The 25,382-nt window shown below is 43.4% G+C and overlaps 1 protein-coding gene across 1 annotated transcript; it reads left to right on the top strand.

The window, feature by feature from the left end:
* On the top strand, positions 1 to 20,022 carry syt11a (synaptotagmin XIa). Its single transcript, XM_083788459.1, has 8 exons — positions 1 to 155; positions 7,052 to 7,217; positions 7,662 to 7,774; positions 8,981 to 9,178; positions 10,140 to 10,408; positions 11,475 to 11,702; positions 14,918 to 15,038; positions 17,164 to 20,022. The coding sequence occupies exons 1-8, from the start codon at positions 113 to 115 to the stop codon at positions 17,472 to 17,474; spliced, it is 1,449 nt and encodes a 482-aa protein (XP_083644585.1). The 5' UTR covers positions 1 to 112; the 3' UTR covers positions 17,475 to 20,022.
* The last annotated feature ends 5,360 nt before the right edge of the window (positions 20,023 to 25,382 follow it).

Below are 25,382 nucleotides of genomic sequence, written 5' to 3'. Positions count from 1 at the left end.
TGAACCACACCCAGCAGCATCCATGGACATAAAATAAACCCCGCGCTGTCTCCTTCCATTCACTCACATGTTTTAATTATTGACACGACACCGCAGGCAAATAAGCATCAACATGGCTGACCAGGCGGAGATAACCAACTTGAAGCCGGCATATGGTGAGTAGGCTGTATTTCTATAAAATGACCTAATAATAATAGCCCGACCGTGTAGCCATATATTTTATGATGCTCATCCACTGTGATTGTGTGTGTCGCTTCTAGATTGAGTAGCCTATTGTTGAGATATATGATTATGAGGTTTATGCATTGCCATTAATGTAGCCTCTGTGTTGTCATGCTACAATTTGTCTCGCAATTTGTGCCATAGCCTATATGATATCATGGGCATGGTCACCCATGTGATGAGCTATATCCACATCGCTAAGGCGGTAGCCTACATATGGATATTAGAATCCAATGCAAAACAATACGTTTTAAAGCACTTATTATTAACTTATTAGCATTAGTCCTGGCGATAAACATTAAATTATACCATGGCCATATCGCTGGTTGATCATATTATATGCATAAAGAAATGAATAGGCTATAAAATAAAATAGAAAACTAGAATAGACTGCAGAAGAAATAAAATGCGCATCGCAGCCTAGGATATAAAGTAGGCTAAATGTTGGACCTATATCATCATCATCCTATAGATTATGATTATGAATAAGTCATTTATTGTGTGGTCATGTAATGTTGTGTTGCGTGCTGCTGTGTCAGCCTGCAGGGCCATAACAACGCTTCCATTCTGGAGACGACACTGTACAGTACGTACAACGCTTTCCGTTACGTAATGCCCTTAGTGCCTGTCTGAGGTTTAACTCCGTATAGCAAAGGACAGATCTACAAGCTGTCAAGGCGTCGCCGCCGCGTCTGGTCGGCGTGATTGTGTTGCCTACTGATCTGTGTGGTAGGCTAGCCTATAGTAAGCCTATGCCTACATCCCTCTGAGGCTAATTTGGTTATGATTATGAGGTGTGTGTGTGTGTGTGTGTGTGTGTGTGTGTGTGTGTGTGTGTGTGTGTGTGTGTGTGTGTGTGTGTGTTCATCCCACCCACAGTCCATTGTTGTGGAGTTTTTGTCAGGGTGCCAGAACAGAACACAGAACCGGTCCTACACTGACGCTGCAAACATGATCTGAATGAGTGAATGTCCTTTTTATGTATAGGCCTATAGAGGGTATGCGCATGCATAAAGTGAATGGCAAAATGAGTGGCAAAGTGAGTTTAATGTCGTTTGACATCGTTTAATGCAATCATATTGGACTTTTCTGTTTGGATGTATGAGTTGTCAATGCCAGAAAGTAATTTTTTTGGCACTCAGTATGCGTTCCCGCATAACTTCCTGGTTTGATGGTGATGTCACTCTATTATCATCATGTCTTCATCATTAGATTAGATCCAGTAAGTAATATAGGCCTATATGGAAATTAGCCCACATGTCAGGCAGGCTATAGTCTGCAGTAACATATAGTTAGAATGTTAGAATTGACAGCCATCATTAAGTCATGTCATTTATCGCTGGTACGGCCCAGTCTAAGAATGTTTTATTTGGTCTGATATGGTCTGTAATTTGGTCTAACGGAATCTATCTATCTATCTATCTATCTATCTATCTATCTATCTATCTATCTATCTATCTATCTATCTATCTATCTATCTATCTATCTATCTATCTATCGATACAGAGATTACAGAGTGGAACTCAAAAAATACATTTTTGTACATTCTCTTATACGTGTATTACTGGTGAAGATGAACTATTATACAATTAATTTAGCTGGGGACCCCCTGGAACCCACTCAAGGACCACTGGGGGTCCCTGGACACAGACTTGAGAGCCTTTGATACAGAAAAATCTGTCTACTTAGGGATCATTAATAGCTGGATTGATCCCCTGCAGCAGAAAACATTTGGTTGAGCTAATGGTTTTGTAAGATCAGTACATTGGACTTAATGCACAGTCTATCCAAACTCATACTGTTTCATTATTGCGTGGATTACAGAAGCACTGCATTGCAACAGCTACACTGCAGCTAAATCTGGCATTAACGTCTATATATGATCATAAGAACGAAAGGAAAAAAATAGACATTAAATATAATAAATAAGTACCGGTATGTCAAAGAGAACATACAAAGATCAAGCTATATCTATGCAGATACACCTAGCATTAGACCAGCAGATACAGTATGTGTGTTGAGGTTAAACACTACAAGGTCAGCTTGGCTTGTAAGCATATAGGGAATCTCTTTTGGTGCTAGTATACAGTGAAGTAGCCTACACAGCATCTTTGTCAAATGGTGCTTTATAGAAACATTAATATGTGCCTGAACCAAGCTGCAGAACCAGTAGAGAATCAAACCTATGTGTATGAGGTTTAGCGTGTGTGTGTGTGTGTGTGTGTGTGTGTGTGTGTGTGTGTGTGTGTGTTTATTTAACAGGAGTGCACAATAGAAGTGTTACTTGGGCCAGAGAGAGCTGTGTAGTCAATTTGCATATGCAAATCTCTGGGCAGAGTTCAAACCAATACTACATCAAAATGTCTCATCCATGTTGGTTCCATACAAGGGTTTAGATCAGTGGTTCTCAAAGTGTGGTCCATCCTAACATTTAGCAAATGGACCAAATGGACCCATGCATGGTTCCGTTTGTACAGTACGCTCTCAGAGTTATGGGTGTCCTTGAAAATGTTAAAGGTTTAAGAACCTGCGATTTACATCAATGATCACATGGTCGGATTGTCTTGAGCCACTGATTCAAGTGTTCTTTTGAATACTTTCTCTGATATGAGTGGGAATTGAGTTCCACTGGTTTTCTGCTCTAACTGCAGCAAACGAACCAAAAGCATGCCGTTTTCCTAAATTTAGCCCTGCAGTTACCTCTGCTATAGCTGTGACTTTGACTGCTGTATACCACCTGAAAAATACTGCATGTCATGAATGGAATGAGAGAAAGAACAGACACAGGCAGGTGACTGGTGTGTGCAGATAAATTACCACTTTTAGTGCTATTTTCGCACCATTTTGTTTAATGAACCAGAGCCACTACACTAGTACACACAATGTCGTTAAATGGCACTAAAAGCGGTCAGGTGTCTCCAAATAATAAAGGGAACCTATAGCAACTATCATAAAGGTGCTATAGCACCTTTGTCAAAATGATGCTTTATTGAACCATTAACAGTGCCTGAAACTAACTGAAGAACTAAAGAGAGAATAAGAACTGGTTCTCAAATCAAATGGAACCAATTGGACCCATTCCATTTGTACACTAGACGAGTTACGTCACACACTCACAGGCTGGTCACATGAGGTTTGAGATCCACATTGGAGCCACATCGTTCCCATGGGGATGCTGAGATGCACAGGATTCCTTTTGTGTGTACAGTATTGTCGTTGCTGTCTGGCAGAAACCTCCTATCTCCATATTTTAACTTTTTGTGTTTTGTCTTAACCCATTCTGACCTGAGATCAGATTCATACGAGGTTTCCACTGGACACACACTGGTCTGACGAACCCGTTCTGACCTGAGATCAGATTCTAAAAATGTCAGTCGTTCTTCGATTTTTCAAAAATAGCAGACCTACAAGCTCGTAGCGCGCCACTCGGTGGCGCGATATGAGCTTGTAGATCTGCTATTTTTAAATAGCTAAAGCATAACGTGATGCTAACACCAAAATGGGTGCCCGTTCAGAATGGGTTAAATTAACGCCCTACTTGATCATACTACAGTGTCACACAAAAGCGTCATCACAAGTAATGCAGTGTGCACTTTTGCTATTTTTGAGGCAGGCGGGCGTGTGAGTCGGGTTGGGGTGGGGAGGGGAAAGGGAGGGGGTCCCTGAGCTGTCATAGGTAAATCCAGTGTCCCATGAGACAGCTGTTCCTTTGTCTCACAGCACACTGAGCACAGAGGTGGTAGTTCACTCCGAATGACTAGTAGGCCTATCTGATTTGAACACGTTTGTGTTCTGATATTCTTCCAAATAGGCCAGTAAGCCATTGGGCCTGCTGGTGTTATTATTATTCGTTAGGCCACCCCAACTGGCACAACAGGACAGAACAACCAGACAGATTTCTAGTCCCCAAGAGGACGAAATCTCTCAACAACGCCACAAGCACTGCACATCCACTGTGTAGCATTGGGTAGAAAGCTTGTATCTCCATATTTCAACTTTTATGTCCTATGGTGTTACAAATAGTGTAGTTCAAAAGTAGCAAAAATTACAAACTCACAATGCGTCTCATCTCGATGCGTCATGAGTTTGTAGGTTGGCAATGTTTTAACATTTAACATTTTTAAATAATTGAAGTAAACATGGTTGTTAAAGTCCAAGTAATCAGGTATTTCAGTCAGGTCGTACGCCAAACATGATTCAAGAAAGTGCTTGCTTGCACACCAGCATCAGTAAATGCAATGTCCACACAGGTTTTTCAGATGCAAGAAATGTGTAATTGTACTAGTGGGGAAAAAAGTGCTACCAAAAATGTGCCATCATTTTCCACATTGGTCATTCCAATTATTGAGTATTCCTTTTTACCGACATTTCTTAACCCATTCTGAACGGGCACACATTTTGGTGTTAGCATCATGTTATGCTTTAGCTATTTAAAAATAGCAGATCTACAAGCTCATATCGCGCCACCGAGTGGCGCGATATGAGCTTGTAGGTCTGCTATTTTTTGAAAAATCGAAGAACGACTGACGTTTTTTTAAATCTGATCTCAGGTCAGAATGGGTTAATCAGACCAGTGTGTGTCCAGTGGAAACCTCGTATGAATCTGATCTCAGGTCAGAATGGGTTAAGAACTAGATAATCATCATGACATCACCACATATTTTATGTGGTGATGTCATGATACCTGCAGCATCGCACTGGAGCAGTATTATTCCTGGAAGTACAAGACAGTTCTGATATTGTTATTAACTATTATATATTATTTTGTTATTAATATCCACTGTACGAAGACATAGGTAATGTGCCTGACCACTTTAATTTATATTGTGAAAATATCCAGAGGCACTCTACCCGTAAATACCAGCTTGTTTACAAACATCCAAACATTCCGATCTGGTGTATAGGATATGAGATTAAGTATTCTGATCTAGAGAGGATATAACTTTGTGTTGTCAGGCGGACTGAAATCAGGGTGAAAAGTGAAACCAAAAGTGCTACTCCCAAAGTATTCCTTTCTGTTAGAGGCGTCATCATTTTGTTTGTTTGGTATAATCGTTTCTTTTCATTTGGTATATCCATGTTTTATTCCAATGCGTAATGCGACTACAATACTCGATTTCGGCATGCATGTTGGTGGAGGAAACAAAAACAAAGCTGCGCCAACCGTAAAACCACTTTATAGAATTGTGGCGTAGGCCTAGACGGCATCACACTGGTCCGTTTGGAATGAAAACAAGCCTTAAATGTATTTATAAAAATGAATAAGGGATATAATGGGGTCATAGTTTTAACCACTGTTGTGAGCGCTGACCATCACCAAGAGGCAGAGACAGAGAGGCTGTGTTCAAACAATAGACTCTCTTTAAGTAAGGATTTTTATTTAAACAAAGGTGGGGAGGGGGAATAAATGCACCAACATAAACCTTCCAGACAAAAGTATTGAAGTAGTACACCCCAGAGGTTGCCTAAAGGAAAAGAAAACAGTCCATTCAAATCTGTTCAATTCAATCCATAGTATCCACTAATAGTGGAGTGCGTATAGCTGAGGAGAGTTACAGCCTCTGACTGTGAGCAGGTCAGCTTCAGTTTTTTTATAGACCAGGATGATCAGGAAACACATAAATAGCCTATTATGAACGTAGATAGATACCTCATTGGCCGTGGCGCCGTGGCGGTTCATTGGCACCTTCATTGGAGCGATATTTTGTTTGCTAGATGACTAAGTTTGTCTTAGCTTGTTTGTGTTTATTGATTGTTACTGTTCTTTGTCCCATTCGGTTCAATTATCATTTTCATCATTTCATCCTTCGACTTTTTTGAGTTTTAATGAACTGACCCAAACGTATTACATTACTAATTAACCTATTTCAAATAGACCTGTAGTGAAAATAGCAGATCTACAATCTCACATGTTGCAATGTGACACGTTGTGACATTGATTTCCATTATAAAACCAATGTTAAATATATTTTAGTTTAAGTAAGTATAAAACATGAAAAAGTGAGGTACTTCTACACACACTGGTAGTGTGTTCACAAAATGTGACTCTCATTGGTGCAGCGATTTACGAGATTAGCTACACACACACACACACACACACACACACACACACACACACACACACACACACACACACACACACACACACACACACACACTTCCGCTTCTATAGCAACTGCTTCTATGGCAACGTACACAAAGCCAGAGAGCAGTGGTGTTATTTCTGTTGAGCCACAGAATGCCAATGACCCAAACCGTGTCATGTCCGTTCTACATCATCCTGTCCAAGTTTACTTTCCAACAGTGACGCCACACTGTATATTATCTCTCTTATTTCATGGCCATCGCCTGAGTTACATAGCCTAGTGGTTCTCAAACTGGTGGTTGGGACCACCAGGGGGTCCCCAAATACGTTTTGGGGGTCTGCAGATGATTATCTTAAATGTGCAACATTGTTTTCTCAGTAAACAGTACACAAACTAACATATATGTGTATACAGATTATCTGCACATTTTTTAAGTTAGAGACCTTTTGAGACCTTTTTAATATCAAATTGGCCAACTTGGCAAATATTATGTAAGAAAAGAAAGAGGCAAACATTATGAAAAACGTTTAGAGCTTGAGAATCTGCTACTTTTGACACTTTTATGCTGTACGATCAAGTAGGGCGTTAATAGCCAGCTTCTGTCATTATATCTACATACGTAAGCATGAGGCTAGATATAAAGGAGCGAGGAAAAGCATTCAGCAAGCCGTGTAATAATCATATTTAATGTGCGTCTCTCTAACGAATCCTCTTCTCTGTCCTCCGACAAACCCACACAACAGCGGTGTCACCGGTGTTGGCCGGCTTTCTGGGCGCCGGGGTCCTGGTCGTCACGGTGACTGTAGCGGTCTTCCTGTGGACATGCTGCCAGCGCCGCTACCGCCAGCTGACGGGCGGCTACAAGCTCCAGTCGGGACCGTGCGACTCGCCCGTGGACCCGCCTTACAGGTAGGCCTGTCCCACAATATTACATAGTCACTTAATCGCTAATTATTTGAGATAATCGCAATTATCGTCATCATCGTTTCCATGTTGAAATATTTTCATTCAAACAATTTCCAAAATAGCAGAAATAACTACTAATCTACAAGCTTACAACACTGTGTCATCACTGTGACATGTTGTAAGCTTGTATCTAGATCTATTTCTGCTATTTTTTATATATATTTTAGTATACAGAATTATTCTGTGTCTCTAATTCCTTTGAATATTTAAGTTATCTCTCATATCCACCCTGTGCAATCTGTGCTCATGAAGTCTAAAAAAAACAAACAAGTTCAAGTTGTATTCATATGTCCCTATGTTCAAGTGACAAAAAACACAATTAAATCATTAAATCGAAACAGTTAATGGTCAACTTAGATGTTGTAATGGTGACTGCCCACCCTACAGGTTCATCCACATGCTGAAGGGCATCAGCATCTACCCGGAGACGCTTAGCAACAAGAAGATTGTGCGTGTCGGCCGGCGAGCCGGGAAGTCCCGGAACAATGGAGGAGGCCACGGTAGGAATGCTAACATTTCTGAGAGACCCATCGCCCCCTTCAATACATAGGTTTATGTCTTGATTCAAAACACTCACTCGTGCCTTCATATCTATTTGGATATTTTATGCCTAGAAAGGTTGCTTTGTTTTTGTGAAACCCTACAGTGTACTACCATCAGCTATAGCCTACATACTACTACGAATACTACTATACTACTACTGTACTACACCATATGCACCCTTGCCACATTTAGAACCACAATCAAAACCCACCTTTTGAGAGTAGCATTCGCTACCTAATCCAAATCCCCCCTTTTAAGATTTGAGTATTTACAAAAGTGCTATGTCAATTCTATGTATAGGTTATTATCATTATCAAATTAATTATCATTTATTACAATAGAAAATATCACAGAGAATTCACCATAATTGGTGAAATTCGCGATTTCCTCCATACTACACTAGGATCAATTAGCTTTTGCCAAGTTGCGGTCTGGAGAGTGTCACAATTGTATTTGGCCAAATTCTCTTGAATTTCCATATCATCCCATCCCTAGGTTGGGCGACTTCAAATCATAATTTCTTTCAAACGTTTTGTCTCAATTACAATGAACAATTTGTTTTTTTATAGTGAAAATGCCAGATCTACAAGCTTACAATGTGACGTGTGTAGATCTTGGCAGAAAGATTTATTAAAAGGCTTTCACGTTGATATGCTGATATACATATACACTTGCTTCTCAATAACCACAGCATCCGTATTGTGGGGAAAGCTATTGCAGAAAATAGCAGATTGATGCATTGTGACTCGTAACGAAGTGAAAGTTTTCCCCACAATAACAGAAAACAGAGAAGTCAGTATCGTATAGCCGAGAGGGACTCCGGTCAACCCGGTTTAAGTGGTTAACCCATTCTGACCGGGCACCCATTTTGGTGTTGGCATCATGTCGTGCTTTAGCTATTGAAAAATAGCAGATCTACAAGCTCATATCGCGCCACCGAGTGGCGCGATACGAGCTTGTAGGTCTGCTATTTATTTATTTTAATCGAAGAACGACTGACATTTTTTTAATCTGATCTCAGGTCAGAATGGGTTCATCAGACCCAGTGTGTGTCCAGCGGAAACCTCGTATGAATCTGATCTCAGGTCAGAATGGGTCAAAGACGAAGTCGGTTCTTGGCTCTAAATGTCAGCTCTGATATATTTTGGGTTAATTGTCCCTAGGCCACGGTGGCGAGTGGGGTCGCGGCGGGGAGCGGGGAGGCAGAGGAAGGACCGTGCCAGTGGACGTGGAAGCTGGGGCGGCCCCGCTGCAGATGAGCCGACTGCACGTGCCCCCTGCTGGCCAGCCGCTGATAGAGAGGGCGCTGCCCATCAGGGCCGACTACTGCTGCCTGGAGAGCAGCTCTGGAGGCCCCAGCGGTAAGCCTGGCAGAACCATTGATTGATTGATTGAATACTTTATTAGTCAGAAATGTAAACAGCACGAGGTACAGTCAGACATTAAGACTAAATGGATAAAACAAAAAAGTCCTGAAGACTTGTTTGTTGTTTCCTTGTTTCCATTGGCTATTTTCTCTGTATGTATTAACTGAAAGTGGAAATGGTTACGTGTGTCTGTGTTTTTTTTTTATGTATAAATATTGGACCAGTTATCAACAAGAGCTTGTGACTAAATTTAAGGATTTATTTTCCATTTCCTGAAAAGTAACAATTTTGGACATACAAGGTTTCCACTGGACAGTGACGATAATTGTTATTTGAACTATACCGGTAATAGCTATTATTAAGCATTGCCAGTTTATCCTGTATGCGTTCTCTCTCCTGATTGGACTACATTGGTATCCCGACCTGATCTGAACTAAAGAGCTGGAGAGACTCCTGTTACTGAACCAACAATCTACAGCAATGATTACTATCACAATAGCTATTTAACGCCCAGGCCGTGGCGTAACGGTCTGGGCACCGGACTGGTAATCCAGTCGCAGTGTGCCGCGGGTTCGACTCCCGAGCCCGACACGGCCTTTACTGCATGTCATCCCCCCATCTCTCTCCCGTTTCCTGTCAGCCTACTGTCTGTCCCTTCAAAAATCAATAAAAGGCGTAAGCCGCAAAAAATATCTTAAAAAAAAACAAAAAAAAAACAATAGCTATTTAACAAAACATGTCACTTACTTAACCTTGCAAGCCTGTTTTGTATGTGGTACATTATTTATTGTTAATAATGGTGCTGGTTATTCTAAAGCGTAAAAACAGAAACAGAATTTTGAGTGATATGTTCCAAAGCTCAAATGTGAAAAAAAAACAGGAATTAAATTGTTAATCGCAATTGTTTGTATGACAATTAATCGTCAACTAAAAAGCGTGGTGATTTTGGTGACAGCCCTGAGCAGCAGCGGCAGCAGCAGCTGCAGCGCCAGTAAGACGGCGTCGCCCTTCACCCCTGGGGGTCCGGACGACAGCTCGGCCTCCGGCACGCCACCCGTGTCCCTGGGGACCCTCAGCCTGGCGGTGGACTACACCTTCCCCAAGAAGGCCCTGGTGGTGACCGTCATCGGAGCCCAGGGGCTGCCGGCCGTGGACGAGCAGGCGGGCACCTCGGACCCCTACGTGAAGATGACAATCCTGCCCGAGAAGAAACACCGCGTGAAGGTGAGCCAACAGTGGGTCGGGTCGGGGACCAATGGCTTTTTCAGAAATGTCACATGCACTGGAGTGACATTTTGAGCACATGTGTCTCTCTGAAGAAGTCAAGACGGAGCGAGAAGAATATTTTTTATTTAGGCACACCCAATTCTACGAAGATAAGGTTGAAAATGGGTGCAGTGCTCCTTAAGACTTAAGACCACTTAAGCCCTATTTTTTTTTAAATAGCCGATTTACAGGCTCAGAAGGCGTTGCTGTTTTCATGATTTCTTAAAATGTGTCATTAATGATTAATTAATTCGTTCATTCATCCTACTGTATATTAAAGTTGCCTAATGGGTGGGTGAGTTTTCACCTACAAGGCTACAACCCTTGGGGCTGCTATCAAATGCACAGAATATGGAGATCAACATGCACTGATGTCAGACACAACATAAATCTCAAGCTTTAGAATGCAAGATCCAAGGGCCAGTAAAGCCGCTGAGAACAGGCAAGACCGGGCTTTGACTTTGACCTCTTTAATAAACATTATCAAACGGATAAAACGCAAAACAAATGATTGTGAAAAGCAAATGACACTGAGGGAATAACCTAGCAGCGACATGCCCAAAGTAGAGGTGTGCATTGACGCTGCCCTCAGGTAACGATTCTATTCGATTCACACTTTTCTATATTTGCACAACACGGCAAAAGTTTCATCAGTCAATACAAGCAGTCAGATACTGAACAACATATGTTATTTATAATTATATTATATATAATTAAGGCTGTCCCCGAACATTCATGTTCATGTTGTGTTTACATGTTACATGTTTAGATGTTATTAATAATCAGGGGGGCATTTCAGTTGTAAGCAAGCTACTTTGACACTTTCCTGCCGAAGTTCGAGTCCTAAAAACAGGGCTAGGGTACAGCCTTATATATAATATTATTATAATTATATATTATATTTAGGCTTTGATTATTGATTATGTGACGTTGCTGGATGGATGCAGAACCGCGCATGGCCGCATCGCGATACATTGCTGAATGGATTCTTTTTGACTAACTCATGTGTGTCCTTCATCTTCAGACCCGCGTGCTGAGGAAGACGCTGGAGCCGGTGTTCGACGAGACGTTCACCTTCTACGGCGTGGCGTACAGCTCGCTGTCCGAGCTCACGCTGCACTTCCTGGTGCTCAGCTTCGACCGCTTCGCCCGCGACGACGTCATCGGCGAGGTGGCCGTGCCGCTGGCCGGCGTGGACCCCAGCACGGGGCGCGTCCACATCAGCCAGCAGATCACCAAGAGACACATCCAGGTACAACAACACACACACTCACGTCTGTCACAGCGTGGGCCGAGGACATGAATCACTTATAGGAGTGGTCCACCCCAGAAGATCAATTATCAATTACACACCCAATGAAGCCTTGAATTCATGGAGGTCTTTCAGTTTTTGTCACATTCCGAAGCCAATAATTTGATGCTTGGTGGAGTCTCCTGCTGACCGATGACCCCGCTTAGGATGAGGTGACAAGAACCCCAACTTCATGGGGTGTGTAATTGACAGAAAATACTACTACTCAAACCCCTTATGGTTGACCATAGTCCTCAGGGCTCTATAGAGCGTCGCAGTCCCACCCCCTTTCAGAACGACGAGTGGCCCAGGAAATGAATCCCAATGCATTTTGCCCATAGGTTTTTCTTAAAGTATTTATTTAAAGACGGTTACGCCGCGGACAAAGCCAACTCGGATCGTGACAAATCATGACAATGAACACTATGTTTTGGGCCGATCAAATAATTTATAAGAAGAAAAACTAAACAAATAGTGTTGTCTCCTGCCTTTATTTTCTTCTTTCTAATGATTTGATCGGCCCAAAACATTGTGTTCATTGTCATGATTTGTCACGATCCGATTTGGCTTTGTCCGCGGCGTAACCGTCTTTCGATAAATACTTTAAGAAAAGCCTATGGGCAAAATGCATTGGGATTCATTTCCTGGGCCACTCGTCGTTCTGAAAGGGGGTGGGACTGCGACGCTCTGTAGTGTATTTTAAGTTTCCTGTTATTGTGGGGTAGGCTTGTGTTCCAATGTGTTCCAACAACAAACACATTCTAAGAAGAAGGATGACGAATCAGACTATATTTGTGGAACGCTGACAGTTTTTATGACCCTTTTGTTGCTGGGGTTTTTTCATCACTTTTCAAATGGATTTGGATATGAGTCACATACAGCATTTGCATGTGTGCGGACTGCGGAGTGCAGACATATACATGGCACGCACATGCACATGCACACACACACACACACACACACACACACACACACACACACACACACACACACACACACACACACACACACACACACACACACACACACACACACACACACACACATTTCTCGCCTGCATTGTGAGGTTCAGTGAGAGCTCTGCTTCAAAGTGTTTCTATGGAGACAACAGGGAGCTGAGGAGGAATGACAGCTCTTTAAGGATGAGAGAGAGACAGACAGACAGACAGACAGACAGACAGACAGACAGACAGACAGACAGACAGACAGACAGACAGACAGACAGACAGACTTGTTTTTTTATCATTATTTACACTTGAGAATGTACAGGAGACTGGCGTCTTCAACTTAACTCATTATTAAAGCATCTGTTGTCATTTTGTTCAATGGTTGCTTCTGGGGGTTCCTGGAACAACATAATTTTGAGATGGCAGTCTGCTGCCAAATATAATTGCCTATAATTGTGGGGGTCCTTGACATGAAAAGGTTTGAGCAGCACTGATATGGCAACATACGTTTTTGCAGAAAACCGTTCAAATCAGCCTCAGGTCTTAATTGGTTAAAGAACAACTTGACACTTAATCCACCTGTGGTAGACTTGGTGCTCAACAGCACAACACACTTTGTTTCCTAGTTTGTAAATGACGTATCACTGTGGTTCCCATGCATGCACCACTTAACCCTTTTCTGACCTGAGATCAGATTCATACGAGGTTTCCACTGGACACACACTGGTCTGATTAACCCATTCTGACCTGAGATCTGATTCTAAAAAATGTCAGTCGTTCTTCGATTTTTCAAAAAATAGCAGATCTACAAGCTCGTATCGCGCCACTCGGTGGCGCGATATGAGCTTGTAGATCTGCTATTTTTAAATAGCTAAAGCAGGGGTATTCAACTGGCGGACCGCGGTCCGCGACCGGACCGCGGACCACCTCTTTGCGGACCACCCAAAAAAAAAAAAAAAAAAAAAAAAAAAACATTTTTTTTTTCTTTTTTTTTTTTTAAGTTAATAATATAAATAACATCAGATGGTACATTTCTCATGTGAAATTGCTGCAAAGGCCCCCAAAATGTCCCCCAAGGGCCCCCAAAATGTCCCCCAAGGGCCCCCAAAATCCAAATCACACTGCGCGCGCGCGTGTGATTTGGATTTGGAGTTCCACTCCGGGCCTGCACTCTGCACCCCATTATTGGTTGGTTGGAAGGGGATCTGATTTGTATAAGCTTGGCTTGACCATACTAAATGGGCATAGAGCCCCGCTCTCCGATGGACGCCGCGCATGGGACCGGACCTCGGTCTTATTCAAAAAAATATTTGTGGACCTTCATCATTTCTAGTTGAGGACCCCTGAGCTAAAGCATAACATGCTGACACCAAAATGGATGCCCGTTCAGAATGTGTTAATACACATAACAAATGTATACAGAATGGTGGACATTTGTTATGATTAGCTATGATTTTGTGCAACGTGTCTAAAGTTCCTCGCTACATCAACACACACCAAGCATCACACTCCCCACCCTGTGATTTGGAAACCCATAAAGCATCATTTATACTCTGTGTGTACCATCCTCTGTGAGCCAGGACTTTTTCTTTTTTTGCTCACTGACATTATTTGGATTGTCTTCCTGGCGGTGAGACACTTGGCTCATACCTACTGACATTTATAGCACCTCATACCGACCCACCATTGTCTACACGGTCTGTGTGTCCTAGGAGGCCTGTGGACACTTCATAAACCGGCCTACACATGGGCTTTTTAGGGGTACAAATGTTTAAAAAAAATTACCATATTATAATGAGCATTAGTGAGGACCAAGTATATGAAGATAGGTTGACACTGGGAGAAAAATATTGAAATAACCACTTTGTGTGTATTTGGGGGATTACTCGCACGTGCACAAGCCAGCTTGTCTATCACAGTAAGTTAGGCTTAAGTGGAGCATGGAAGAACCGATGTAGCCTATTATTCAGGGCCATTTTATAACGATAAGAAATGATTCAGGGCCATCTCCAGTATAGATATCCTGTGTAATAGCAGTCATCCTGCCCTTTATATGGTAGGTTGTAAATATTACACTGTTTACTGTTTTGTTTGAATAGTGAAGCTCATCAAAACGCATCGCGTCACTTTTCAATACTAGTTTCGCGTTTTTTGTTACAAAATTGGTGTGTGTGTGTGTGTGTGTGTGTGTGTGTGTGTGTGTGTGTGTGCGTGTGCGTGCGTGCGCAGTGTGTCAGTCGAGGGGAGCTGCTGGTGTCGGTGTCCTACCAGCCTGTCACTCAGAGGCTCAATGTGATGGTGATGAAGGCCAAACACCTGCCCAACATGGACATCTCTGGACTCTGTGGGAGTGAGTCACACACACACACACACACACACACACACACACACACACACACACACACACACACACACACACACACACACACACACACACACACACATCCAGGGCCGTTCAATAATTCATTGATGATGATTTACAAATAACCTGTGACAAGTTGTGAGCTTGTGGATTGTCTGTTTTTTCGGTGTGTGACACATCTAAGTAGAAATCTGGTGTAGCTCAGGTCGTAACCCCTACAAGCACAACCTGACCTCTGAACTACTAATCCTAATGTTGACCCCAATCTGAATCTTTTCCTAATTGTAAACCTCTCTAAGAATCATGTTTAACCATAACATAATAGCCTACTTCACCACAGTGCATCGGGTAGGCCGTCTATATGAACACAAATATCCTTGTTCGGGGAAGGACGGAAAGTAGCCTAGGGCGGAGGCACTATGTCCTCACTGGCAGTTGAGCCAGTATAGAGGGTATGCGCATGCTTAAAGTGAATGGCACATTGAGTGGCAAAGCAACATGCAAAGTGAGTTTAACATTGTTTAAAGTCGTTTAATGCAATCAGATAGGACTTTTCTGTTTGGATGCATGGGCTGTCAAGGCCAGAAAGTAGTTTTTGCCACTCAGTAGGCATTCCTGCATAACTTCCGGGTTTGGTGATGATGTCACGCGCATACCCTCTATAGAGAGCATTGGCAACACAGAAATGTGTGGGGAGGAATTAATTGGCATAATAAGTAAATTGGGAGAAAAAATTAGTAAATGTATTTAGCTACTCTAAGTTAAACATTTTATGGTCAACGTCCTAGTCATGATTTCAAGATTTTCATGAATGTACCATAAAACTCTAAGAGCAGTTTGGTTTCCTGCAGAGGGTTGTATTAGTTAAAGCTATAACCTAGCTACACGTTATCTGCAGGTTTTACAGTCTTTGTCTCCCTCTCCTGAAGAAGAGAAGTCATTGCAATAATGTCCAAGCTACAATATAGATCACAGCATCTATGTGCCATGATCTGCTTAGCCTCGGTACCAGGCTTTCATTTCTGTTGGTGCAAAAATTGAAAGCCTGGAGGAACGCATTGGCCGCTCTGGTCTAAAGTTGGGAGTCAACCCTTCCGGTTGTGCGTCGCTCCAAATGATGTGACTGCACTAGGGGGGAGAGGAGGGGCCGGGGGTGACGGACAGATCGATGAGATCCAATCAGGGCGTGCGCAAATCTGAGCCGCGACCCGCCCCTCTAGACCAGAAACCTAACACGTTAGCTCAGGCTATGATCTGCTCAACTTAATTGACATTAGCAACAACATTAGCAAATCATTTTGTTTTATACTTGTAATGAATAAAAGGTTATTTTAAGCAATCTGTATGGTAAAGTATGTTATTGCAATGTAACTAGTACATGTGCAGTGGTTGGAGGTGGTCTGTCTACTCTTCCATTGAGACATTTAGGTTAAGTAATAAGACCTGGAACTTAAGACACGCAAAATACAGCTCTTAGACTCCTGGTTGATTGACATTAGAGTCATGTCCAGGGGGTTGTACTTCACAGAAACAGGATATAGGCTCCTGCCCTATAATCATGGGCCACATGGCTCGGGAAACAAGAAGGCTCTGAAAATGCATGCAGCATTGAGTCCAAATGACCGGAGGAGTAGTTCACCCCAGAAATGACTTGTTTTCTATCAATTACACACCCCTGCATGCAAGCCTTGAATTCATGAAGATTATTTTGTCTTTGTCGCATTCCAAAGCCAATAATTAGATGACCGGGTAGGAGACTCAAAGAGTGACCCGGTAGGAGACTCAAAGAGTGACCCGGTAGGAGACTCAAAGATTGACCCGGTAGGAGACTCAAAGAGTGACCCGGTAGGAGACTCAAAGAGTGACCTGGTAGGAGATTCAAAGAGTGACCCGGTCATCAAATTATTGACTCAGGAATGCAACAAAGACAAAACAATCTCGATGAATTCAAGGCTTCATGGGGTGTGCAATTGATAGAAAATAAGTAATTTCTTCGGGTGAACTACTCAGATGGGTGGGCCGCAAACGCTTTCGAGATTTCCAGGCGGGCCCTGATCCTCGAGAGGCCGGGAATCCCGCTGCTCTAACGCATGCTCTCCACCTCTCCCCGCAGACCCATATGTGAAGGTGAACGTCTACTACGGCCGCAAGCGCATCGCCAAGAAGAAGACGCACGTGAAGAAGTGCACGCTCAACCCCGTGTTCAACGAGTCCTTCATCTACGAGGTGCCCGCCGAGCTGCTGGCCGACATCTCCGTGGAGTTCCTGGTGGTCGACTTCGACCGGACCACCAAGAACGAGGTCATGGGCCGCCTGGTGCTGGGCGGCCAGAGCCCCATGCCCTCGGGCGTCACCCACTGGCGGGAGGTGTGCGACAACCCGCGGCGGCAGATCGCCAAGTGGCACAACATGGACGAATATTGAGGAGGCCCGGCGGGGTCCAGAGAGGATACGCCACAAGCCTCAAAGTTGTCTAATCTGATTGAGTGTTTGTCTAACTCTGGGAGGGCGCAAACGGAACCAAGCGGACCCTTGTGGCCAGGGGTGTCATTTGTGATCCCACTGGATGGCAATTGTCACCCCCAAGTATTTGAATTTAACCTAAAATTCATTTATTTTGTGGACATTAAGTGCATCTCAATCCGCACCTGTCCATCTGCTGTATATGTGACGTGTGATAATAGACATGTTTTCTTGTCTGCAACCATACATTCATGGACCACTATCAACCTGGGGAAAAAAACTTTTTAAAACATTTATTCTTTTCTAAAGTACTTTTTCCCTGAAATGACGCCTCTGCCACATGGGGCAATTTGGTTCTCTTTGCACCCTCTTGGAATTATACACCATACCATGTTGGAAGGAACCCCCATGCGGAATGCACAGATCAACCTTAGCATCAAAGTCCAGGAAATCATCCCAAATATACAAACCATTCCCAAACTCAAACAAACAAGACGAGACTTTCTGAAATTAATGACTAGCGACTGACTACCAGTATAACCATTTAAAACATGAGTATTAACATGCAATTTTATATTACGTAATGTAGACACGGTATCCACGGGTAATTCCCGCCCTTTACAGTTGCACATTCACAGGCTGTTTAGACAACGGCAACAATCCACACACCTGTAATATCATACATACTATATATTGCATGATTAAACCATTGAAGGATAAAAGAAAAGAAAAGAAGAAGAAGAAAAAAACACTTTGAGAACACTATGGTACCATAAAATATGACATGTGCTACTCTTATCTCTTTGTATTTTCGATTTTGAGGGAAACGGTACTTAAGAAATGGTTCACCCTCGTCCTATAGGGGGCGCTGCAGGCCGAGACCAAAGGGACATATTCACGCCAGTCACATATGCTACACCCCGGACACATAAATGTGCACTCCAGGAGCATATACGCCCCAGGCACAGAATTAATGATATTTAGCTCCATAGGATCGGAGCTTAGCACACAGTGACACCAGAAGAATAAGCAGGGGCTATAAGTTCTCAATTTGACCTATGTAGTACAAAAAGATAACATTTATATTGACATATATATTGACATATTCCAAGGTGGGAATACTAATATATTTAGAAATTGAACATAATTTAGTACTTGACACTCATATGTTGTCGACAACGCTCACATCTAGTATTGTTGATAAGAAACATATTTCTGCCCCTGAATTTAATTAAGAAACCTTTGACTGCAATGTTGGGATGAAAAGCTGCTTTCTGTTTTCAATTCATTTCACATTGTATGAATCAATATTGAGCAACTGCGTCGCCTATTTCTCATCTGAAATGTTATCGCAAACTCTTCTGATAACAACACAGACGTCATATAGGCAGTGTGAGGACTGGGGGTGAAACTGTGTGGTTGTGTAAGTGCCTGGAGGGTGCCATGTGCCTGTGTTCTCCAGGTTTGTAGCCTCCTCCTTCCTGTCATCATGCGTTCAAGATGTTGGTTTGTTAGAAAATTTGGGGGCGGCAGGCAGCATGCCTGTTTTTGACAAGCGCTGTAAAGTTCAGCACGGGGTGCTTGTCAAAGCGATGCCAGCTTCCTGTGCCGAGTGGGTGTCCAGTCTAATTTTAGCAACTTGTCTGTTGCCTCAAAGACTATAGTACTATAAAGGAAACTACACTCTAAAGTTGAATTACATTTCAGATTTGTTGTCTGATTTGGTGGAATTTAACCCTGCGTTAACACTCGTGTGCCGGCGTGCGCACCGGAGAATGATGTGGAGAACACAACATGCTTTGTGAGCTTGTAGATCGGCTATTATAGTATACTATAGAGCGGGTTCCTTTGGGAACTGGCCTACTTGGAACGATGCAAGTTGGAAATGAATGCCCCACCCAGTTATTATGTCTGTGTCCCTATTATGCCCATATATGGAGTTCTTTGTCAGGCATGCACGAATATGGAGTCTATGCAGCTGTCAGAACATATTGTGATGTCAGAACAGGCCAGCTCCATATATGGAGATCTAGGGGTGATCAGGTGTGGTCAATTGGCTAATTTGGGGCCTGGGCAGGGGCCTTGTCCAGAGCCTGGGCAGAGGCTTCAGTGCTGGTTCTGGACAAAAGGCCAGGCCTGTGGTGGTGTGGAACGTGTGTGTCAAATTTTAATTCGGTGGGGCAAACGGTTCTCGAGTTACGTGGATTACAGACGTACATACATACTGTGCACACGTACAGAGATGGTGCATTTATAGATACTGTAGAATATATAAACCAGGCTTTATGACTCGGAAGGAATAACATAGTATATGTTGAATTTCAGGATGATGGAATCGATCTGGGTCATGGAAAAAAAGAACAACAAAGTATTGTGCTACTGAGGCTGACAGCAATCAGTCTCACTATCAATGGAGTTCAGAACTGGCTCTGGAACAATAGATTTGGTGTGTGGAGAACTGGAGATAGAGCTTTTTATTGTCTGGAGCTGAGCTGAAGCAAGCTCTCCCTCCTAACATGGATTTTATTGGACATCCAGAGTGTTAACTGAACAAAGTGTTTATTTGTTTTAGCATTACATCTTATATACAATTTACATAAAAACTAAAATTAAATGGTAAGTAAGAACGGTTAGTGATACATTTATAGGGTGCCTTTATCCCAGAAGGCTTTACGGTGTCTATTCGATTCACCCATTCTATTCACACATTGAAGGCATGCACCAACCTGCTCATTGGGAGCAGTTCAGTGTTGCTCAAGGACACTCCAGGGGAGCCACTGGTGATCAAACTGGCAACCTTCCGATTGAGCCACAGCTCCTCTTTGGCTTAGGTTCCTCAATAATAATAATAAATAAATTTTTTACGATTTTTCAAAAATAGCAGATCCACAAGTTCATAGCGCGCCACTCATTGGCACGCTATGAGCTTGTAGATCTGCTATTTTTCAATAGCTAAAGTATACCATAATGCTTAGTTAAAACACCAAAAGGGGTTCCCGCCCAAAGTGGGTTAAATTGAGAATCCGGATTTTGCTCTGTAGGGACAAAGGATTTGGTAGTAGCACCTATATACGATATAACCTCATTGTATTCATCTTAAATCTGAACACATTATCTTACATCATCATCCAGAATGGTGGTCCCTTATTGGCCAAGGGTTCCCACCGACATACATATGCCGATTTGCTCAGACACATATGACGTAAATTCTCCATTCATTGTCAATGGCATTTTTAATGTTTGTTCAGACAACACAAACATTAAAGCTGTATATAGAAGGGGCTAGAGCCCTTCAACAAAATAAAAAGGGCCTAATCACCCTAATGCATATCAAACTGGGGGTCCTTGAAATTCTAACATTTGAGAATCACTGATCTCTGATGATGTCACCTCAATCAATTCCTTTCCCTGAATTGGTTTTGCTTGCTGTTTTGACATTTCACCGGTCTAATATTTGCACCCGACTCAGTGTGTGGGTGTCAGGTTTTAGACAGTTATAGGAACCTGTGTCTGTTATGAGGACTCTGGTGCCCTTATTGCTTTGCCCAAAGCCCTTCACCTTCAACTTGTCCTTGACCCCCGACTCTGGCTTGGTCAGCAGCGAAGGTAACCAATAAAACCAATTAAAAAAAATAATAAAAAGGCTTAGTGGGCACACTGTTAGGTATTTTATTGTATTTTCTTTGCTGTAACTTACTGGTAACACTGTTGCCAGTAAGTAACTGTAATTATCAGTTTACGGTACCCTTACTGTTAGAAACAGCTTTACTCTGAATTTGACGGTAACCGTGAGTTACCGTGAGTGTGCTTTGTTTCAGTATAGCTGCATTACTGTAAATGTGCTTTTATAACAAGTGGTTCTCAAAGTGAACCTCTCAGAGTTACCTCTGTAACTCTGAGAGTGCACAAATGGAATGAAATGGAGGTTACATTTGGTTGCATTTATGCACTCTCGTGAGTTAGGATTTTACAGCATGGGGGCCCAAAATTAGAAAATCGTATGAAATGGGGTTGGGTCCATTTGGCCCGATACATATAAAACCGGGGGTCCTTGAAATGAAGAGGTTTGAGAACCACTGGTTTATTAGTATAATGCTGTAATTATGTTTCACGGTGCAGCCGCATGCACCATTTCACCTTCAGCCGTCACTCGTAACGCTGTCAAACTTGTTTTCACTTGCCAACAACAAGGCCATAAAAGTGACGTTTTGGTTTGGACTGTACACACTGTTAAGTCATTGAAGATCCACATCTCGCTTTGTCTGCGTATGAGCTGCCCAGCTTCATGGATGCATGCCTGTGTTTGAGGTACAAACAGACCCTTGACTCCACTTTTCAAGTGAAGTTAAAAAACAAAGACAAAAAAAAAAGGTTCTAGCTATAAACCACGCTAATAATCAGCGTTCCGTGTCCGAGCTATCACAAAACAATCATGTCAGGTATGCATAATATGATGTGAATAAGAAGCTTTGGTGTGCATTTCATGTACTTGACTTCATGAACCTTATAGCGGCCCTCTTCTGGGGGGCCAACGTTCGACAAGAATAGCGGACCTGTAAGATAGTCCTTGGAATGAAAAAGGTTGAAAATTGCTGGTATATAGGGGAACAGGAGGGGCCTAGTATAGAGCTGAGGGGTTCTCTAGTCAACAAAGTATATGTACTATAGGGTTTAAGTGGTTAAGGGGTGAAGTGCATAAGTATTCTTTATCATTATAAATAACTGTGCTTCACGTTCATGTATGCTGCACTTAATAGGAGTGGCTTTATTTATGCAAAAAAAAGAAGGAAAATGAAAGAAATTTCTGATTCTTTTGGTGAAGTCTGCTGCTGTTGATTTGTGCAATGTTTATTTTTTATTTGGGCAAATATTACACAGAATTTAGAGATGCATATTCCCATGAGCTGTTGAGAAGTTAATTTGACTTGTAGATGTAAAAAATGTTTTTCCAACTTTCTGCTGTCTTCAATTTCAACTCAAATATTTAAATAGCCCAATGATCGTAGATGAGAACTTCATAACTTTCTTTGGTATGGAGTTTCATTACCGCTGATGTTTTTGAACATGACAAAAACATCAGTCTTGCAATGGAATAAAGGCTAAGCGTTAACATTTATTACAACCTGTGCTGGTCTTTTGAGTCTTTCCTTTTTTCACCTTGAATGAATTAAAGTCTTAAGCCTGCCAGGTCAAGTGTCAAGTCAATTAAAAGAAAAAAGGACCAACCAATGTTTTACCATGTTTTACCCAAACCTATTAGAAATAATCAGAATCCTCTTTATTGTCTACTCTAGTAATGAAACGGGTGAATTTTTTTGTGGGTGTGCTCCACCATTTTGTAATTTCTGTGAGAAGAGAGAGGCTAAAGATTAAGGTATGAGCAGGAGAGGAAAAATAATCATCTAATACGTTTTCTGCTGATCATTTTCCAAAGCATACATTTCTTCATATTTTTACTTCCTTGCCTTACTGTGCACAATAACTTTGCTGATAGGTAAAGTGGTTTGCATGAGGTGTAAACACCAGCAGAACTGCAGGTTCTCCACCGCACCAAACCGCACCATGCTCAAAATCTTATGGTCATAGTGGAAAGGCCCTAATACAGACACATGCACAAACTGAAAACACGTCTCCCAACCTCCTGCCTTGGGCCTGGTGGAGATGTAAGCAAAGACAGATGATTTGAAGTATTTTGGTGCAGGTCCCGGTTCAAGTCCTGAGCCTGTCATAGCAAGACTCTCTGACAGACATGTGGACTCAAGTCCAAGAGTCTTGTCTATACAGCTCTGGCCTGCTGTCTGTCTACTGTCAGCACAGTGCATTTGGCTACTTTCACCATATTCATCAGTGGAACCGCGGTCATGGTCAGACTAAATGCAATGCTTTTACAATGCTAAGTGCTTGTGAGGGTGGGAGGTCCAGTTCAAATACAAATCGCGGCCTGGAAAGTTTGGGAAACCTTGCTCTAAAGGTCTAGGACTCTAGGTCATCCTCAAACACGCTCTAACAACTGGATTATTGTGTAAATTAATTGTGTCTTTAATCCACTGTATCAATTAGTTGTGTGGTAACAATGCTTTAACGAAACATGCAAAGCATTAAGGAACAATTATCTCAGCTTGTAGAGCTATTTCATCAGAGCAGGCTCCAAGCATGCATGCTGCCTTTTGAAACAGCTTCATAGTTATTGTTGTTTGAATCAGACAGATCAAGACACAAAGGTGGGGAGTGTCTGTCTGATTGAAACAACAACTCTGTCTGTCTGTCTGTCTGTCTGTCTGTCTGTCTGTCTGTCTGTCTGTCTGTCTGTCTGTCTGTCTGTAGCCTGCATAGGCTATAGTAATATAGGCTAAATTCATAGTGAATCAGCAAAATAAAATAAAGAATACATTTCACACTGCTTTACATTCCACTATACTAGGCTACTCTTATCTCCCCCCTCTCTAGGGCATACACGTGCACACAACACATGCACGCACGCACGCGCACACACACACACACACACACACACACACACACACACACACACACACACACACACACACACACACACACACACACACACACTCAGCGTTTTGCAAGGGGAAAATATGCGCAGAGAAGTGAGCTGTCACAAGATCAGTAGCCCTGCACTCTGTTAAACTCTTCTGAGAGTGTACACATTATATGGTACCAGACAGTGTTGGGCAAGTTACTTTGAAAGCGTAGCTTGTAAAGCTACAAGTAGCTCACCATGGCAGTAGCTTGATCAAGCTACATAGCTACCCCTGGAGAGATGTAGCTTGTAAAGCTACAGCTACATGGAAAAAGTAGCTCAAAGTAGCTCAGCTACTTTTTATTTTTCAGCGTTAAATTGAGAATGTACATGCGGGAGACCCCTCCTCCCCTCTGGGAGACCCCTCCTCCCCTCTGGGAGACCCCTCCTCCCCTCTTTGAGACCCCTCCTCCCCTCTGGGAGACCCCCCCACCCTGCTCCCCTCTGGGAGACCCCTCCTCACCCTGCTCCCCTCTGGGAGACCCACCCACCCTGCTCCCCTCTGGGAGACCCCTCCTCACCCTGCTCCCCTCTGGGAGACCCCTCCCACCCTGCTCCCCTCTGGGAGACCCCTCCTCACCCTGCTCCCCTCTGGGAGACCCCTCCCACCCTGCTCCCCTCTGGGAGACCCCTCCTCACCCTGCTCCCCTCTGGGAGACCCCTCCCACCCTGCTCCCCTCTGGGAGACCCCTCCTCACCCTGCTCCCCTATGGGAGACCCACCCACCCTGCTCCCCTCTGGGAGACCCCTCCTCACCCTGCTCCCCTCTGGGAGACCCCTCCCACCCTGCTCCCCTCTGGGAGACCCCTCCTCACCCTGCTCCCCTATGGGAGACCCACCCACCCTGCTCCCCTCTGGGAGACCCCTCCTCACCCTGCTCCCCTCTGGGAGACCCCTCCTCACCCTGCTCCCCTCTGGGAGACCCACCCACCCTGCTCCCCTCTGGGAGACCCCTCCTCACCCTGCTCCCCTCTGGGAGACCCACCCACCCTGCTCCCCTCTGGGAGACCCACCCACCCTGCTCCCCTCTGGGAGACCCCTCCTCACCCTGCTCCCCTCTGGGAGACCCCTCCTCACCCTGCTCCCCTCTGGGAGACCCCTCCTCACCCTGCTCCCCTCTGGGAGACCCCCCCACCCTGCTCCCCTCTGGGAGACCCCTCCTCCCCCTGCTCCCCTCTGGGAGACCCCTCCTCCCCTCTAGGAGACCCCTGCTCCCCCCTGGGAGACCCCTCCCACCCTGTGATACCAGGGCCAATCAGAGGCCAATTAGAGGCAGCTGTCAAGTGCTGATATGCCCTCAAAGCAATCAGAAAAAGGAACAGTCCTTGATTTTT

The sequence above is a fragment of the Protomyctophum parallelum genome (genome assembly GCF_964188405.1).
Source record: "Protomyctophum parallelum genome assembly, chromosome: 1".
NCBI lineage: Eukaryota > Metazoa > Chordata > Actinopteri > Myctophiformes > Myctophidae > Protomyctophum > Protomyctophum parallelum.
Note: the sequence above shows the minus strand (reverse complement) of the source record. Positions and strands in the feature narration are given on the sequence as shown.